The sequence below is a fragment of the Hoplias malabaricus genome, chromosome 4 (assembly GCF_029633855.1).
Source record: "Hoplias malabaricus isolate fHopMal1 chromosome 4, fHopMal1.hap1, whole genome shotgun sequence".
NCBI classification, from domain to species: Eukaryota; Metazoa; Chordata; class Actinopteri; order Characiformes; family Erythrinidae; genus Hoplias; species Hoplias malabaricus.
In genome coordinates, this window is record NC_089803.1 from 30,428,672 (window position 1) to 30,448,219 (window position 19,548).

The window sequence follows — 19,548 nt, forward strand, 5'->3', positions numbered from 1 at the left end:
CAGCTCTGTCTCAGGCTGGCACAAACACACACACACCACATACACACCCACATCCAAAAACAGAGATGCGAGCGCTTATGGTAACACTGTTCTGCTCAAAGCCAAAAAAGTAGCACATTAAACATACTATGGTGCAGGATCACAGACACGATGGCCTCCAGCATCTCTGGCTTCTACGCTTTAAACTTTCATTTGCTCTAACCTCAGTGTAAACAGTAAATGAGCTGGGGCCAAACAAATGAAGTGCTGCCACATGATACAGTTCATGAAATGTAAAAAACAAGGGCAGAACGGTGGCACAGCAGGTAGTGTCACAGTCACACAGCTTCAGAGACCTGGAGGTTGTGGGTTCAAGTCCCACTCCCGGTGACTGTCTGTGAGGAGTTTGGTGTGTTCTGCCCATGTCTGTGTGGGTGTGTTCCAGTTTCCTCCTACAGTCCAAAAACACACGTTGGTAGGTGGATTGGCGACTCAAAAGTTTGTGTGTGTGTTGCCCTGTGAAGGACTGGCGGCCCCTCCAGGGTGTGTTCCTGCCTTGCAGCCAGAGATTCTGGGTGGGCTCTGGACCCACCACAACCCTGAACTAGATATGCAGTTACAGATCATGAATGAATTATGACATTTTAACACAACTAATAGACATCAAGCTTCAGTAACAGGGCATTTCTCTATAAATGTGTCTAACCGGTGACTAGAACAAGCTACAATCTGACGGAACAGAATTCTCGTTCAAACACATAATTGCTAATTATTAAATCCATTATTTTTAATTGGACTAATCTGTGTTGACATAAATAATGTTCTAGCACATACAAATCATCAGGCGTGTATTTGAAAGTTGCTGCTATATAAAATGTGTTGCACAATTGAACATTTGCTTTACAGACTATGGCCATAAAGGCTGAAACAGGGAAGGGAACTCAGAAGTTCTTGGGGAGGAGTTCAGGGTGGCTTATGGATGCTTATGATAATGGATGGTGGCACCTAGGTGTATAATACCTTATCTTGTTCCAAACTTTCTCACTCTATCCCATAGTATCCTGTCATGACCCAACCCATGCCATGCCATCTCATTCTATCATCTCATCTCATGCCACCCGGTCCCTTCCTTTGCCTTCCCTTCCTATCCCAAGACAAATGTAAACTCCCACACTATCCAGCAGTAATAGCAGAGCAGAGTGAGAATTGTGAATCAACACAAAGTGTTAAAGTGGGCAGTTCTGTCACTGCTTATTTTTGGCACATTTGATGCCTTACTTCTAAAAGCCCTTTGGATCACAGCCAGAACAGCGTGTGGTTTAAAAGGTTTTTTTTAGTGTGTAGATGCTGGTATCTACATTACAAGAAGAAGTGTATGAAGAGGTTACAGGTCCACAGAGGGCAATGATGAGGAATATTCACTGCTGGCCATGAAATCATTGAAGAATGCTCTGATCAAATCCTTCAGCTCTAAAGAGGCCAAGGCTCTCAGCTGATTAGCAGAGGAACAGACTGCGCAGGCTAGCCTTTGAACTCAGCAGTGGGGCAAAGCAAATGTGCCAGAACCTAGGACTCTTTCTCTCTCTTCTCTCTCTGTCTGCTTCTCTCCTGCCCTACTTCCTGTCAGCCCGCCTCCTCAAAAAAAGGAAAAAAAAAAAAAACAGTCTGCATGAGCTCCTCCCTAGGGACCACAGCCACATAACCATACAGAACGATGATAATTAGACTCTAGAAATTAGACTTGCATCAAATACTATAACACCTTCTGTATGGGATATCTAGATGTCCCTTTGAAATAGTGAACTCAGGTACTTTAAAGCACACACTTACATCTCTGACTTGTGATCAATTGCACAAAACAGCTTGTATAATCTCCATTGTAAAGCACTGCCAAACAAGCAGAAGCTGCTCTTGGGCCTAACTTTATCAAACCCGGTGCTAGATGTCCCCTTTGGGATTAGCTGGAGTGGTGTTTTAAATCAACAACCTATTATTCAACAATCAGTATTTGACCTCACTAATGCTGCAGTGGCCAAATGCCATCCAATCCTCACATAAATGGACAAAGATTTAGTTTAAATCTCTCACAGAAATGTAGACAAAGCCTGCAGATTCATTGCTACATGGATTAAGTAGAGGATGAGGATGAGTTTTATTATATCAAACCTTTGAGCATTAAGGGGATAATAAAGCATATGTGTAGGTAAATATTCATTCATTCATTTGCATACAAGTTTGTGAACATTAAAATAATGACAGCAAGTTACAGAACATTCTCAAGTGCCATTTTTCCAGCATGAGTTACAAGAAAAACAATCACCACAAATGATCACAATACTACATACTAAGACTTGTTGGTATTCTGAACAACCTTATTACCAAAAATATACACAATATGCACTACTTAGGCACCTAAGATAATTATATATTTTTAAACTAATGCATTCTCCCCTATTTAGGATATTATTAGGATATCCCTATTTAGGATATATTCTTCAGTTTAGAAGTGCAACCAAGAACAAACACAGTGTCATAGCCACAGGACCTGAATTTGCTGAAGTAAACAATCCAGTCTGAGCTGGAATTCTATAAGTTTGTTACCAAAACACACAGGTACTGACCTTTTTTCACTTTACTTTAAGCTGTTTCAGCATTTTTTGTCAACAGACTCTGCTTAAATGGAAACTACACACATAGATAACAAATGACTATAACAACTCTGAATTGATAGCCCTTTTGGTATTCTGAATAACCAAATACTATCAATTATACCAGCATTCTCCTTCATTTATTAAAGCCCCAACAATGAACAAAACACAACCACACCACTGCCACAGGGCTTGGCTTTATTGAATTGGATCTGGGATACTATAAGTGAGTTACCAAAATTTAGACTCCTAACTGAATATTCTGGTCTTTAAAAACATGGCAATTGGTAACAGTCAATTAAGATCCCAAATGAAGAACATAACAGTTGAGAATCTTTTTAAAAAACCTTTATTAATTTGGCTTGTAGGTCTAAACGTTCATCTCTGCCTGGTGATACCAAAAAGAATCTTTCAGGTGGAAAAGGTCAGTTCTAGAAGTAGGCTATCGCTGACAAAATCAAAATATTGGTGTGACATTTAAAGCAGAGGTTGGGAGCTTGTCTGATAAAGGAATGTACTGTTTCCTCTCGAACAGATAACATCCCAACCTTGGTCTGGCCTGCACCACAGTTCATGTCTAAAAATGATAATGAATACAGTAGAACTGAATATTGTAGATATCACTACTGGCCAGTACAAAAGCTGTACAGAAAATGAGAATATTTATGCTGTGTTGGCTAAACAAGCACTGAGAAACTGCAATGCTGATTGTTCTAAGTCTAAGAACCCTGATATCAGCTATTACACTTTTGCATATACAGCACTGAGTCTAAAGCAATATATCCAAGTTAAGCCTATGTGTGCAAGTCAACAACAGAGAAGTGCGTTCCCTTCTGCTTCAGAGCTCCCAAGGAACTGTAACTGCTATCAGAAAGATACAAAGCTCCATTCTAATCTTCACTTCTAGAGAACACCTGAAAAGCTAATCTGAGAACATCATCAGTATGGTTCCTCTATCAACACCTGATATGGCACAACCCCTCACACAATATTCTTTTATATTGTCAGATTAGCCAACAGATACTAGACCTCTAGTTAGCAAAGTAAGAAAGTGCAATCCTACCTTCTCAGAGAGTGAGAACAATTATTCTCAGTAGGATTCCTGGCTAGAAGTCTGACTCTTTATGGGAAATCTGGCCTGAGAAATTGCAGACGGGTTTAGTTTAAAAAATTATTAGTCTCAAACCTGATATAAATAATTTAAACTGAATTTAAGCCGTGATATAAAGACCAAGATTGTTTGAATGATGGAGCCTTTTCAAGTCACAGTTTTATGAACAAGAGCAATAAAAATCAGCATACGGCAGTTTTCATGGGAAAAATATACAAAGACACAATCAGGATGCAAAAACAACAAGTAATGGCAAAATACACAGAACAGTCAGAAGTTATACAAAACAGATAATTGAATAACAGGCTAAAACAACTAGGAAATACAACTGATTAAACAGCACGAGTTCAATATTTTGCAAATCTCTAGGCAAAGCCAGTATACTTTAAATAGTCCAGGTTGATATCAGTATCAAGGTGTGTGTGTACAGAAGGCAGGGCAAGCATTTTGAAGATTCTAGTCACCGATATGTTTAAATAGGTGGCCTTACAATAACAAATTCCATAATAAATATTGAAATAGAATAATTTAAATAGCACAGCAAAATTGCAACCATAGTCTGTAGATATGAAATGAAATAGCTTAGAGCTATTATCTATAAACTAAACGTCCAGATGCAAGCTTTTGTTTACTTTGGCTAAAGGGTCACAAAAAGACAAAGACTAGGTGAAACCAAACTCCAGAATATTGCACTTCAGCCTGATTTAAATGTGCCCAGAGTGTCAGAAAAAAAAGCTGGTGGAAATGGCTAGACAACAGTTCTCTACTCTTTCGGCTCCCCGCATTCTCTTTCATGCAGAGTGTTCTCATCAGACCTTACACAGACCAGAAATGTAGCAGCAGCGTGTGGAGAGAGTGAATGAATGACCTCCACATTGTTGCATGAATGAATTTAATTTAACACTTGATGAGCACTGTACTGAGAACGGCGTTAGAAGAAACAGGGGACCAAGGATCTATCAGTGGGTGGCAATGAATCAACTGGCCAGAAAATGGATCATTGAGGAGCAACATCATTTGTTAATGTGGAAAATATTCTTCTCCTCTCCATAATGTTACTGCCTTGCAACTCATAACATCTTGATTCCATATTAATGCACCACTGTTTGTAAGAGGTACCATTTTATCCTGTTCCTTCCTAATCACATTGATGTCAGCACAGAAATTCAGTGCTATAATATTGAATTGCTTGGTTAGGCTAAGGATAATCAGGCAGTTGAGCTAAATGCTAAAAACACAGCCACAAGCTAGCTATACTTTCTGTAACTTTTCATTTAGAGTAATGCCGTGCCGAGTTGAGTAGAGTGGTGTAGGTTCCATGCAGTGGAAAAGCGCCAATAAAGTTCCTTCGGAAATAGGACAAAAATCTACTCAACCAAAAATTCCAAAGGAGTTGATATGCCACGTTTTTAAATCTTTGCCCTGATTTAATCTAGCAACTGTGCAAACTGATTACATTGTTTAGCAAAACAATATTTGATTGTTTTTTTTTGTTGTTGTTAATAAATACTTTTATTAATTGAACATTAGTGTATTTTATCATATGTTTTTGTTGACCACCATTTTAGAAAAGCAATAAACCGTTCAAAGCCATGCATTATTGTGATATCATGACAGGGAAGGAAGTTTTGGGTACTTCATTTCACGCTGCGCCAAGAACACCCTTCCCCATGATATAATCACAGTAACGCGTGGCCTCTTGTGGCCTATTGCGTTATTGTGCATTTATTCAAGACAGTTTCTGTCATTTGTTATCCAAACACATCCCACCTGAAGCTAATAAGTTTGGTACTTGAACTGTGCAAAAGGGCAGCATTCACCTTTTAGAAAATTTGCTCCATCATTGTGGGAGTGGTCCTGAAATGGATGGCTGAATCATTGTGAATGACAGAAGTGCCTTACTGCCAAAATTTTTCTGTTGCTCTCGGACTGCAATAAGCACTGCTCGGCCATCTGACATCACAGCCTCCTGCATTGATATACATTCAATTTGAAACAGATTCTTGTTGAGTCTGGTCTAAAAATAGCACCTGTTATTGGTACAGATGATTATCCAGCATTGGATCACAGTTTTGCTGAAATATGTTTCACAAAAGCAAAACTTTTTCAGCATAGCACACCTTACAATATATTTCCAAAAGGCTGTAGACACTCCTTATAATTAATGAATTTTTATCTATTTATGGTGCAGACACAGAGACTGAATTGTATACAAACGCATGCATCTAGTATAATCTCCACAGAAAACCATGAAATGAAATGTGTCAGTCTAGAGCAGTAAGTACTGCATGTAAACATAAAGTCACTGTTCTCAATGTCAAGTTTTGGCCTGTGGGGTATAAATCCTCCCGGCCCTGGGCTGTGGAAAAGTGATACTACATTCTCTGAAGTGATGAAGCTCCAAACAATACATTAGAAATAAGTGGGAGTGACTTTTGTGATCTATAAATATTTATTCACAACCTGAGCTCACTACCATTCTTTTGGCTTAATGGCATCAAATTTACCCAGCCACTTTCCCACACTTTTGTCAACACCAATAAATCTTAAAATAAAAAAGAATTAATACTAGGTGTGGTGCTCCGGTTTCCTCCCACGTTCCAAAAACACATGTTGGTAGGTGGATTGGAGACTCAAAAGTGTCCGTAGGTGTGAGTGTGTATGTGAATGTGTGCGTGTGTGTGTTGCCCTGTGAAGGACTGGCGCCCCCTCCAGGGTGTATTCCCGCCTTGTGCCCAATGATTCCAAGTAGGCTCTGGACCCACCGCGACCCTGAACTGGATAAGCGCTTACAGATAATGAATGAATGAATAAATGAATGAATAATACCAGGTGATTTTGTCTACCAAATGACATATCAGGCAGACATCAGCAGGTATACCCACAAGTGAAGTGAAACAAACTAGGGCATATCACTATATGGGAAATCTTTATTATACTGATGGCCTCTACTACTCACACAGACCTTGAGGCTGCTTCTACCTACAGGTTTAACTGTGGATAACAATGGACTTGTGTGGTGTTAAGGTGATTCTAAGCCACTTATTCATAATTTTATAAATGTTTTGACCAGATATTTGGTTCCACCCAAAGTTTCTTCCACCATCTTTGAGGCAGTTTTTCCTTTACACTGTCGCTTTTAGGTTGCTCACACTGGGTTATTCATTTGTGTTAATTCCGAACTACTGTAAAGCTGCTTTGCAGAATATGAGGTTGTAAAATGTACTATTAAATGAAATAAGTAAAAATAGTAATTAATTAAGACTTCTGTGTGGGAGAGACAGATTTAGAACATAGGAGAATGTGAAGGAAAAGAAGGAGTAGGCTAGACATTTCTCCCTTTCAGGAAGTGCATGGCAATGTCACATGTCTCCTCCAGACACCAGAGCAAAAGTGACACAGTGCAAATTCAATCAAGTGAGGGTGGGGTGAGTTGGCACGAACACACCTACACAGCATACAAACATACACTCTCTCTCTCTCTCTCTCTCTCTCTCTCTCTCTCTCTCTCACACACACACACACACACACACAGACAGAGACAAACATGCACATTCACACAGCTGGTGTGATGGTGGGTGTGGGGGGGAATGGGCTCTATGCCACTGCTCCATTATGAGGGGGGAGAAGAGAGAGAGAGAGAGAGAGAGAGAGAGAGAGAGAGAGAGAGAGAGAGAGAGAGAGAGAGAGAGAGAGAGAGAGAGAGAAGATGACGGAGGCACTGAGACCGTGACAGGAGACAGTGTGAGTTCAGCAAACCCATCACCTCCCAACCACAGCCTGTTTATTTCCTCATCAACATGCTCTGGATATTGCACATGCTGTGGCTACAAATATGACATGCCCCAATGGAAACAGAGCATGAAGAACTAGCAGACCTTAATGCCACTGAGAGGGTAAATTTACAGTTACACTCACAACAGTGATACACTGAATTTCCCTGACTGCATGGAAGCATTTGTATCAATTGCAAGAAAAGAATTGTCTTAACCTACAAGCTAAAATATATTTCTATAAAAGATAATTGCTATTAAATGGTAAACTGATTCAAATAATGTTTCTACATTCACTACATTACGTAAATGTTCTTATTCACAGCATCTTACAATTTTGCAGTGCAAGCAAATGCAGTATTAATTATTTTGTGCAAGGACTTTACTTGGAGCTGCATGCTGATCCTCCCCAAGCTGGAAACTGAACACTTGTCTGCTGTTACAGTGGTGTTATCCACTACAAAATATCAACCACTGCACCAAAGTAAAAGAGATAGAACTGCTTCAGATCAGCAACTATGTGCAACCCTCACTATAACTGTAGATATTTCCTCTCAGCAGTCTGTCCTTCTCAAGTGTCAAATAACCTCAGGTCCACCCTAGCAAAAAACAAAAAGAGTAGCAGCCTCTGGAGCTTTACTTTCCTGAACTTTCATGACAAGGGACTCCCTTTTCTGTCTGTCATCTGTTGTCCCTAAGAAACCACTGCCAATGTGGAGTCGTTTCGAGTCCCCAGCACCACAGAGACTCGACAATCTCCAAAACTGTCATCACTGACCTGACATCTATCACATTCTGTACCTACCTTAAAGAAGAAACCCCACCAGACCACCAAAATCTCCTGTCTGCACCTCCATCTCAGAGCTGTCTCCTAGACTCTATATTCTACAGTGAGGGTCTCACTGACCATAAGCCACCATCAGCTAGTTCCCAGATATCTGTGGCTCAATCCAGTGGGAACACATTAACCTTTCAAGGACATCTGCTGCAACAATCTAACTGGAAGAGTTTAATCTTTGCAGACGGATCAGCATACTCAAAGGATATAGGGTCAACAATACATATTTGCCATGTAATAAAATCCAAGCTCTTATGTTTGTTGTTTGAGTGCAGTGTCCCTTGTTAAACCAGATGAGAGTTTTATTGAGGCAATAATTTTAATTCTGAGAAGTTGCTTTGATACTGTTCTTCAAATTAGCACACCCTACATGGCCATAAACACAACTACTAAGCAAAGTGTAAAAAGAAAATGTTAGCATGCACACATGAAATCTGACAGATCTCATAAGCTAACAGCAATGTAGAAAGTGACAGTGTTTTCCAGTTCATGAAATATAATAACAGTCAAGGGGATGTAACCAGATTCTGGAGAATCTCCTTTCACTGTCCTCTCTGAAATGCTGTGTAGTGTTAGCCACTCTGAAATGCTCTGAAGTGTTTGCCACTCAACCTCAGAGTCAAGAATGACCCAGCACAAAGATGAGTGGAGGAGAGATGCAGAGTTTATAGAGATAGGGGTCAACAGGTTTTTATTCTGAGGTCATGAAGAGAAAGTCATGTAGTTCACATTCTCCTCAAGGCACTGCATACTATTTGAGAAATAGTATGGAACCAGTGAAGAACATGTTAACATTAACATGATCAGCTGAAAGGCTAATATCCCACTTGGTTGAAATGGGACAGGGAAGTGTCAGGGAGTTTTCATATGAGTGATATTAATAGATATTAATGAGGAATGTGTAAAGAATGGCTGTTCACTTGGGGTTAGCTTTTAACCTAGCATAGCTTAGCATGTATGTTCGCTAGCTCTCTGATTACTGTTTTTCATTCATTCATTCATTATCTGTAAGCGCTTATCCAGGTCAGGGTCACGGTGGGTCCAGAGCACTACCTGGAATCATTGGGTGCAAGGCGGGAATACACGCTGGAGGGGGTGGCAGTCCTTCAGAGGATGACACACACACATTCACTCAGGCACTTTTGAGTCTCCAATCCACCTACCAACGTGTGTTTTTGGACTGTGGGAGGAAAACGGAGCACCCAGAGAAAACCCACGCGGAGAACACACCAAACTACTCACAGACAGTCACCCGGAGCGGGAATTGAACCCACAACCTCCAGATCCCTGGAGCTGTGTGACTGCGACACTACCTGCTGCACCACCGTGCCGCCCTGATTGCTATTATGTACAGTTTATATAAAATATGTCTGGCCATACACTGTTAGATACCTTTTATTTCACTGATTTGCTCCTTGTCTGCTTCAGCTTTTTAAAGTTCTCTTACAAACTGTAGAAAAGCAATAACTGTCCATTGTATTTTATATGGGGATGGCCTTGAGTTTTTTTTTGAAGCAACTCAAGAGCACATAATATCAGCAAAAAGTCTTACTGAAATAGTTTCTAGATGGACCTGATATAAGGTATCACTGTCATCCTTGTTTTTTCCAACAGAAAGTGAACTACAAATGTAATATGCATTGATACTGAGTGCCACATGTTCAAAGGGCAGAAAAATGAAGAGTGCAGTCAAAGACTGTAGAACTAAACTTTTATTATCCAACTTCTGTTAAAATATTTCACAGAAACTGTGGGGCTGTTAGGTTATAATAGTAGGAAAGAGTAACCCTAACCATGACCCTTTAAAATGTTCAGAGTGAATGCAGCTTCTTCTATAGAAAATCTGCTAATAAAAACACAAATGGTGCAGGTCCTCCTTGAAAAACTGAAGTTTTCCTGTATCTAGGTATCTGGATGTGGCTGCTTTCCAAGTAAGCCAAAAGATAAACAAATAACACACAGACAGGGTTACCTCCCTCACTGTGACTTCAGTTGGGTAAACTGAGATTGCTATCCTTCAATTGATTTAACTTTCAGTTGATTCCATAGGGGATGAGGCCACGGATCCCCTAGTTAGTGACCTCATGGAGTTCATCCCCTAAATTTCAAAGATCTCACCATGACAGTGCAAATCCTCACAGATCCTCAGCTCACTCTCACCCTTGTGAGCCTGATTCCTGTTGTCTGTGCGAAACTGAAAAGCATGGAAGATCTGAATTTCTAAAGCACATTACACATTGAAATGTCACACCTCTTTACATTGTCTGGGCCCTTCCAGACATGATAGATCTGTGCTTGGATGCCATTGCTTTTCTCATACTCAATCAGTGCCTCTCCAGCTATGGAGGTGAAGCAAAGTGCAAAGTGCTGTTTTCTGCTTCAGATCTGTTTACCATGTCCCTGCATCATGGTATACATGACATGCCAAGCTCCATATACAGGCCTTGTCTATAATTTTATACTGAGCATGATGCGCTGCTAAAGCTGAAATGCAGTGTTTTTTATTCACATCCAGCATAATTCTGTCAAGCACAGATTTATTAAAGGAGTACAGATTACATGCCCAGTGTTTAGTGATAATGTTCATGAATAATCTATTGCACATGGAGAAAAGGTGATCAGCAAGACAGATATGCACCTCTCCAGCACTGCACATTAGCAGCAGGTGTGACTATAATTCACTGCTTACATTAATCAGTCAGACTAGCCACTGGCTAGCTAACTAGCCATTTAAAAGTGTAAAGCTCTACAGAAAAGAGAGAGTGAGCGAGTGAGTGAGAGAGAGAGAGAGAGAGAGAGAGAGAGAGAGAGCAGGAATAGAGCAATATCCTCATTTAAGTTCATACTTTTCACCATTTGGAGTTCTCTCCGTTGCCTAAAAACTTGCCAATTAGTTTTTTTTTTACTCATTTACAGACACTGGGATTTCGTTAACACATTAGACCAGTTTTCAGCACGCCAACAGAGAGTTAGCAAAGCTAGCAAAGCTTTGGTCGCTGAAACTGTTTTTTTCACAGCATTTACATTTGACTTATTTTTGTTCAGTGACTTAATTGTAGTAAAAACACAGCACGTCCAACCCACAGACATTGTGTTTTCTTTGGTACTAGCTGCTCGAGTTGCTCGGTCGGCGTGTAGGTTGCTTCCATGTGGCTGATAGTGGCAGAATCATGTGACTACAGCTTGGTAGCATGGGGACAACACACAATGGGAACATAACTGACTAAAAGAAAACAAAGCAGCTAAATAATTTGATATAATTGATATAGACAAAATTATATCAATTAGAAGTTCTGAATGTCGATTTCGATCAATTTTCTATTAATTGCCCAGCCCCAGTCAGTACATATAAAATCTGTGGGTGTTTAAAACTGCACCTTATCTATTTTTTGGTTTAAGGCTTAAATGACACTTCCTCATCCTTTTAACCCTATCGCCCATCACGATCACCATAGCCCTGTTGGCCTCTGAGTGACCTCTCCCTGCCTCCAGCCAGAGCACTTAACATTGCTTCTCCACCTGTGAAGACATGGACCACTTCAAAGCACCATGCAGTGATTGAGCTCTGATTGCTGTGGGCCACTTGACTCATTTCATCTCATCTGAAGGACTAAACTTCTCGGGAATGAGGTGGGAGTGAGATGGAATTCTCTGGGAAAGAAGAGATAGTTTCTCCCTTTGATGGACTGAGCTTATTCAGAACTGCTCCTTTTAGGCCCATTTGATCAATATAAAAGCAATTATTATACAACTACAGAAATAACATGCAACTACAGTATACATACATACATATATATATATATATATATATATATATATATATATATATATATATATATACAGAGTAAATATTTCATGGGGTTGCTCAAAACTTTATAAATGTTAGGAAATGTTGTTCTTTTAAGTTTGAGAGTTCATGGTTTATAACATTATTTCAGCAGTGCATTTTCCATGTAGCCTACTCAAACGACTGTATTGTTCAAATCAATACACTCAGCCTTTTCTATACTTAAAACAAATTACAGCATGGCAACTTTGCTGTGCATAGGGCAAAGGGTAAAATATTTCTGAAAGATTTGCAAAATACAAAAACATCTGTATTCTATATATTAAATAATAAATACATATGATGTTACATTTGGTTGATAAGGCTTGAGTATAATTTTCTGCTAAATATTTTTTATCTAGTGCCCTCTAATGGACTGGCACTACGTGCAGGGTCTTGTGCTCAGTGATTCCGAGTAGGCTCTGGACACACCACAACCCTGAACCGGATAAGTAGTTACAGAGAATGCATGAATGAATATCTGTTTTCTGTTTTTTTTCTCTGACAGTGAAAAATAAAAACCTGCAGCTGGTTGTTTGGAAAGGATATTTAAAATATTGTGTTTACTTATTGTTATATTTTCAAATCTACAACACACAAATGGTACTGTCGGGGCCTGGTGAACGGTAAACGGACCTTACAGAGTAAATGTGATTGCATGTGAAGTCCAAGGCCCCAGCTTATGGCAGTGCAGTCAGACTGATCCAGGAGCATCATTTCTGCTCAGTCTTTCTGAGAGTAAAGTGCTAGTGACAGGGGCAGAATTCCATGTGGTAAGTGATCAGAAGCCAAGTGCTGTCCCCTGTGTGCTGCCATACACAGCCCTGCAGTGACCATGCTGGCCAGGGTTTCCGCTTTACTGCTTTGCCCTGATTGTTCCATCTGTCTCTGAATCGCCCACCACTCTCTGTCTCTAATAAAAAAATGTGTGGAGTTGGACTCCAGCAGGACAGGACAAAAAGGCCTCACTGGGCTGTTTGATACATTCAGAGACTGGTGGGTCAAGGTCATATCTGTTCGGTTTTTGTGCATCACTGTACTGAAATTTCTAATTAGAGTCTGAGATGAATGGGATTGTCATCTGATGAATGTAGGCTCAACATCATGCAGTAATGTAATAAGTAGCACTCTTGCCTTTAATGACACTTCCAAAAATTCTGACATAGATTTGGGGCTTGATTTATTGATATTATTTCCAGCCAGTCTATGGTGGACATCATATTTTCCAAACACAAGGTTTTCTAAACAGCTAAGTTCTATCAAATAAAGATACCAATTTATGTTTTTCTCTCTGGAGCAAATGAATAGAAGAAATATTTTATAGGTTTATATAATCAAATGTTTTCCTTTAACCATATATTCAGCTAAAAAACGTTTTTGGATCGTAATCCTTATGAGTGTATGATCCTTGCACCCTTGAATATGTATCAGAATGTTACCAGAGAGAGTACCTTTCTGTTCCTTTGATTAAACAAATAATGTTTTAAAGCACACTCATTGTTAAGGAGATGTGTACACGTGAAACCTTTTTTAAAGCTCCTCATAATGTGAAGGGATTAGGGACCCTTAATTTTAAGTGGGTTCCTGGCACCTTTAAATATACAAGACCCAAAAAGAGTTCTCTGAAGTGTCCAGAAAATAGAAGAGTCAAAAGATGTCTTTTTTTTTAAAAGATTTATAAATGTCAAGAGCCATTTTAAACCAAAAAGAACATTTTGTACATGAATTAAAGGTTTTCTCGAAATGTATGTCCATGCTAGAGACCATTTAACGTTTCAAAGCCAGTAACAATGCAGACATCTGAATCTCAGCATCCTCCAGGCCCACACTAACATATAGCATAACCCACAGAGCTTAAGCATGATGGACATCTCTACTGGATCATGTGCCGCAACATCTTACATCATATGTGATGACCTCTTTTCACAGAAATACGACTGTGTGCAGGTTATGAAAAACAAAATGCCTAGAAAGGATTTGTTTTGCTTTCTTGGTAAATGTCCCTCCTCTGTGCAGACCATTGCCAAGCATCATGTCTTTCATTCTAGGCTCAAGGTTGTGGTTAGGCTTGGAGAATGATTGCCTAGACTTTAACATTACACGTCAACCCAGATATACAGCACCATAGACCAGTGATGTAAAGTGGCAACTCTTTAATTTGATCATTTTGACATGCACGTCATCTGCTGTGAAATGCCAATGGATGTTAAATAACCAAATGTCTACAAACAGAGTGAAACAAACTCTTTGTAATCTGATTTTATAAATGATATGGCCTACATACAGATTAGGGCCAAAGCTCTCATTCAGCTTTGACCTGCAGTTGCTTATATAATGGCATAGCCTACTATTATATGGGCCTATATGACTCTTTATAAGACTAAACGTGTTCCATTCTGGACCAAACCATTGCTAGCAAAGTGTTAGCTCTGTTAAAGCATTGAAGCCATTTAGGAAAATAAAGACTGAAAATAGACTGGGCTTTGGGAAAGTCGACCTTAATGAAGCCCATTCACGAAGACTCCAGATCATGACAGGCAGTCGCACAGGTAGCTCATTAAAAGCTGTTTGTACTGACTAGAGAAACTCTCATACATTTATGGTAAAATTAATCAAAATGAATATACAAAAAAATGATGTGTAATAAGGGCATCAAAGGTGAACCTCGGAAGCTGTTATTAAGCGCTTATAGAAGCCGTTGCTTCATAACAACACCATAATATCATCGCCCTGGTGTTACGTGCGGAGCAAAATGTAGACTGTTCCTTCATCTGTCACATTGCTAGTGCACGATGCCACACGTCCACAGACAAAGAGATTTGTTCTCGGATCTTAGCGCAAGCTTTGCTGCTGATGTTGCTTTCCGTGGATGTACTGGCGGCTAGAAAGACGCCCTCACACATCCCCAGCAAACAACAGGCCACTCAGCCTCGTTTAGACACTGATAGGTGTGAATACACAGCATCACACTGCCGCAAAAGCCCCCCAAAACTGGAGAAGAGCCAGGTGCACCTGCTCTGGACACGCAGTGATTCCAGCAGCTGTCCTGCCCACATCAGGAGAATGTGAAAGGAAGGATGGCTTCGAGTGAGAGAGAAAAAGAGAGCAATAAACACACGTAACCCGTGCCTTACCTTTCTCCAGTCATTCGTTATTCCTCACTCGTCCTTCGACAAGAAACACAAACCAGTCCGTTCCTCTCCTCAAAAAATATGCCCCTAGAATCGGACAACAAAATCAGCCTGCTATCCGTCTACCCGTCGCTGTGCTCTCTCCTCCTCATCCTCATGCCATTCAGCGATGCAGCAGAGGCTCGAGGACACGCCCATACCCCCGCCCCTCTGTCCATTACGTCAGGGAGGAGCAATTTAGAGGCACCGCCCACTCTCTCTCTCTCTCTCTCTCTCTCTCTCTCTCTCTCACCCTGTTTACCGTGTTTCCCACGCAAGCTTTCGGTTAGGCTGACACAACAAAAAACAACAGTGACTTTTTATGGTCCCATAAGTAAAAGATGTACACAGACATAGATTTATATTAAATAATATATATTTTTAAAGATAAACCATTTCAAAATATATCTTAAACACACTTTTATAAAACCACTCATGTTGCCCCCAATGTGGACAAACTGCATGTGAAATCTTCTTAAAGTGCCTGCATTTTGCATTTTTTACTTTCAGTTCAGTGTTGTGCTAACCTAGACCTCACAAAAAGAGTGTTTATTAAAATCAGGTTATTTTGCAACCTAATTTCATTATATTGACTGTATAGACTTGGAAGTCAATTTCAGTACATTTAAAACATTAATTATATTTACATACTCTTTCAAACTATTTGTTATTTTTCTTGACATGGGCCTTAAGATCAGCTGATGGATGTCTCCTCACCAAACCCAGGCCACACGTCCACCATCTCCAGCCAGAGAGGGGCGCCATGTGATAACAAGCTATGGCTACCTAAGAGAAAACCTTTGATATCGCTGAAGAACAAAAAGAACAAATCACAGGCAACTACTTACGCAGACATGCGCTTTTTGTTTTTTAAAATAAAATGTAATACGTTTGAATGCATGCATTTTTGTATGGCATATGAAGATCTTAACTCACATTTGTTTTCTTTGCTTTTTGTTAGAGTCCTCCTCTTATGAATAATATAAATACAGCTTAAAATGTTTTGCACAGACAGTGTAACACTTCGGTGTCAACTGGGGGCTGCGGAGACTGATGATCGTGGAGGCTGCTGGGACAAAATCTACGCGAAAGCTCCCTCAATCTGACAAAAGAGAGACTTAAACTCTCACTCCCTCTGCTGTTCAGACGGCGAATCTGACCTCTACTAACTAAAATAAAAGTTTAACTATAATATTAAACCCATTAAAAAAATACAAAAAATTACATTTTATACCATGACCTTTTCTGAATAATAAATTGTGGAATATTTATTTAATAATTACGTCCACGAAACTATTAAATATTTTATAGAGCCTTTAATCTCAATGATAATGTGGGGATTTGTAAATATGCAGTAGCTACCCTTACCTCACATTTGTTTCACCCTCTGTGTGTTTAGACTGAGCAGATTCATCAAACTCTTATTCAGATTTTACATTCCATTCAAAATGGGATTTCACAAGCCTTAAATTGCTCTATAGAATTTCCCATTCCTTAAACAGGAATTGACCAGGCAAAAGCTTCAAGTTGTTAGATCAGATGTCCATGTAAATGTCTTTATAATTTTAAAGTCAATGTAAGCCATATTCCAACTCAATACTTTAGTGTTTAGTCACTGAATCTCTCCCATATTTGAATTCTTATTCAGACTTTCCAGTCCATCTTAAATGGTTCAGCAATCTTTAAAGTTTGACAGTTTATTATGGGGATGTGGAAAATATATCTGCTAGTGTTGTGACTGTAATACCCACAGTGCATACAACTCAAAAGGGCTTTGAGCTTTGTAACTGTAATCTTCTCGTTTAGATAATTTAATATAATGAACTCTAATTGGTTTAAACTGTTTTATGACGTCAGAAACTGAGCAAACATAAAGCTATCACAATATGACAATACATCATGTCTGTGCTGTAAAAAATGCTTAAACCATAAAAAGACAGGCACTGACTGTATACCACTGCTGGTCCACCATCGGACCACTCAGATTACTGTCCTGTGTTCAGGATATAACTCATTTATAATCTGCTCAAACAGATTTTAAATTCACAGAGACTTTTATTCTGGAAAGCAAACTAATACAAATATTAACAACAACTCTGAGAGATATAATAATGAGTATAAGCCTGGTATAAAATGATTATACTAAAAATGTCGACACTGTGCTGGATTAAAATTATTTACTAATCTTATTTATGAAGTTTAACAAAAGAACCTAATTAAAGGGGAAAATGGACTGTGAATGGAAAAGTGCTAAAATGTGGCATTTGGGCTGAAATTCTGTTTAATCACCAGTGGTCCGCCCAGAAAACGCTGTGTAAAACACTAGTGGACCTCCAACTTCGCCCTCAGTGGGTCAACAGTGGTCCGCCGTCTCCTTGCTCTCAGGGAAATGTCACAAGCCCGTAATAATGTTAATCTCCCGTGGGTTTTTTTTTTCCAAAACTGGATAAATCCGATTTTGGGCTTCTGGGAAAAGCAGACACTTTTTTTGCAATAACATAGGATTAGATAATGAAGTTGTATTATACAACAATACGAGGTTGTTCTCCGTACTATTCATCATTTCTGTTGTCCATTGACGGTACAGACCTGCCGTTCTTTGTCGCCCACGGAGCTGACCAATCCCCCGCTGACCAATCCCTCGGCTCTTTCATTAAGCGAGAGAGCTGGGGGTTAGTTGTGTAGCCGTAGTGATTGTTTATCATTGGTCATGTGGCTCTGAAATAAGAGGACTGGCCCACTCTAGTGAAGTGTGGTGTTTAATACATGGAGTTTCTCTGAGAAGTCTTCTCACTATGGAGGCAGGATTATCGCCGCTGCTCCTGTTGTTGTTATCGTCGTGTTGTGTGTGGTGTGCCCGGTCGAAGCCGTCGTCCGTGTCGTGTCCCGTGGGTCAGTTCGCGGTGAAGAGCCAGTGTGTGCTGTGTCATCCCACCTGTTCCGAGTGTGAGGGACATGAGCTCTTTCAGTGTACCGCCTGTGGAGTAGGTAAGTTTAGAAACACTTCAAGTGGTACTCAGCCATAGCTCGTAGAAATAGTAAATGCTTATTTTTAGCGCGGACTCGGGTCATGTTTTCTGCGCTTTTTATAGTGCTGCTAATACATTATTTTCCACTTGTTACATTAACAGAACTACCTGAAATTATAGTGACCTCAAGTCCATCAGAAACCTCATTTATCCCTGTTGTTCATAAGCCAGCGTCGGGGTTGTATAGTAGCAAAACAATAGAAACAGCAGTCCATGGCGTGCCCATTAATCTTTAGCAGTCCTTCCAAAAGATTCACTTTCTACTTGTTGAATTAGCTTCTGCATGACATTAATATGACCTTTACTGTCAAAATAAAGAAAAATATCATATCATATCAGCTGGAAGTTTAAAAATGTACTTCAGCTAAATAAGAACTCAAAATAAGTCTTTTCACAAACATATAATACTTGATCAGGAGTGAAAATATTCCAGGTCAATGAATTCTGCAGATTTTCCCAAACCTACATGTGTCTTCCAATTTTTCTAAATTGTTTATTTAAAGGTTACACAGTGGGAAATCTGAATGAATATATCTGATCTGTGAACTGGTCTGCCTCAAGCATTCTTCACATATGTACTTTTCCACCATAATTTGATTTAAAAAGCATTTTTCAAAGTATGGATGTCTTATGCGTCAGGCAACAGGTAAGCTTTTAGAGGCATTTGGATATCCGGCTAGTGTCACTGCCACATTGAACAATTCAAATGCTCGAAATTGGTTTTCATCTTTGTCACTGTGTTTTAGAAACAATTAGAACAATTATCTATAGTGAAATGCATGTTTAATTTCTCAGCAACTTAGTGGAAGTTAGCAGTGTAGTGGAAGTTTTAAGTAGGCTACGTCCAGCATCAGTCAGCAAAAGAACTGAGGTTTGTCAGTCTGTTTCTTTTTTTACACCTTTTATAACCAAAATCTTAAATCTCCAAAGTCAGAGACAATGAAACATTTGTACAGATTCTGAGCCAATCAAATATAATGAAATTCTACACAAACAAATAATTATTCAGGTTTATGTAAAAGGAAAATGTAGATTGCTTTTCTTGTTCATATATTTAAGGTAGTGATGAAATTTGACTAGGCTTAGACTAGTCTTACCCATGGTTATTCATAGAGAAGCATGCCTTTAGCAGAAATACATCAAACCAAAATGTGAATGTAGAACTAATCTTTTC

The 19,548-nt window shown here is 39.5% G+C and overlaps 2 protein-coding genes across 2 annotated transcripts in view; one reads left to right on the forward strand and one right to left on the reverse strand.

The window, feature by feature from the left end:
• Positions 1-15,438, reverse strand: part of otud7a (OTU deubiquitinase 7A) — a 99,867-nt gene extending 84,429 nt beyond the window's left edge. The window contains exon 1 of the mRNA XM_066668113.1: positions 15,310-15,438. The gene's annotated coding sequence lies outside the window, so the exon portion shown is untranslated. The remainder of the gene's footprint in view (positions 1-15,309) is intronic.
• Positions 15,439-18,041: 2,603 nt separating this feature from the next.
• The window catches only part of LOC136695468 (proprotein convertase subtilisin/kexin type 5), a 30,756-nt gene continuing 29,249 nt past the window's right edge, over positions 18,042-19,548 (forward strand). The window contains exon 1 of the mRNA XM_066669568.1: positions 18,042-18,333. Within this exon, the coding sequence (XP_066525665.1) occupies positions 18,141-18,333 (193 nt within the window). The 5' untranslated portion in view covers positions 18,042-18,140. The remainder of the gene's footprint in view (positions 18,334-19,548) is intronic.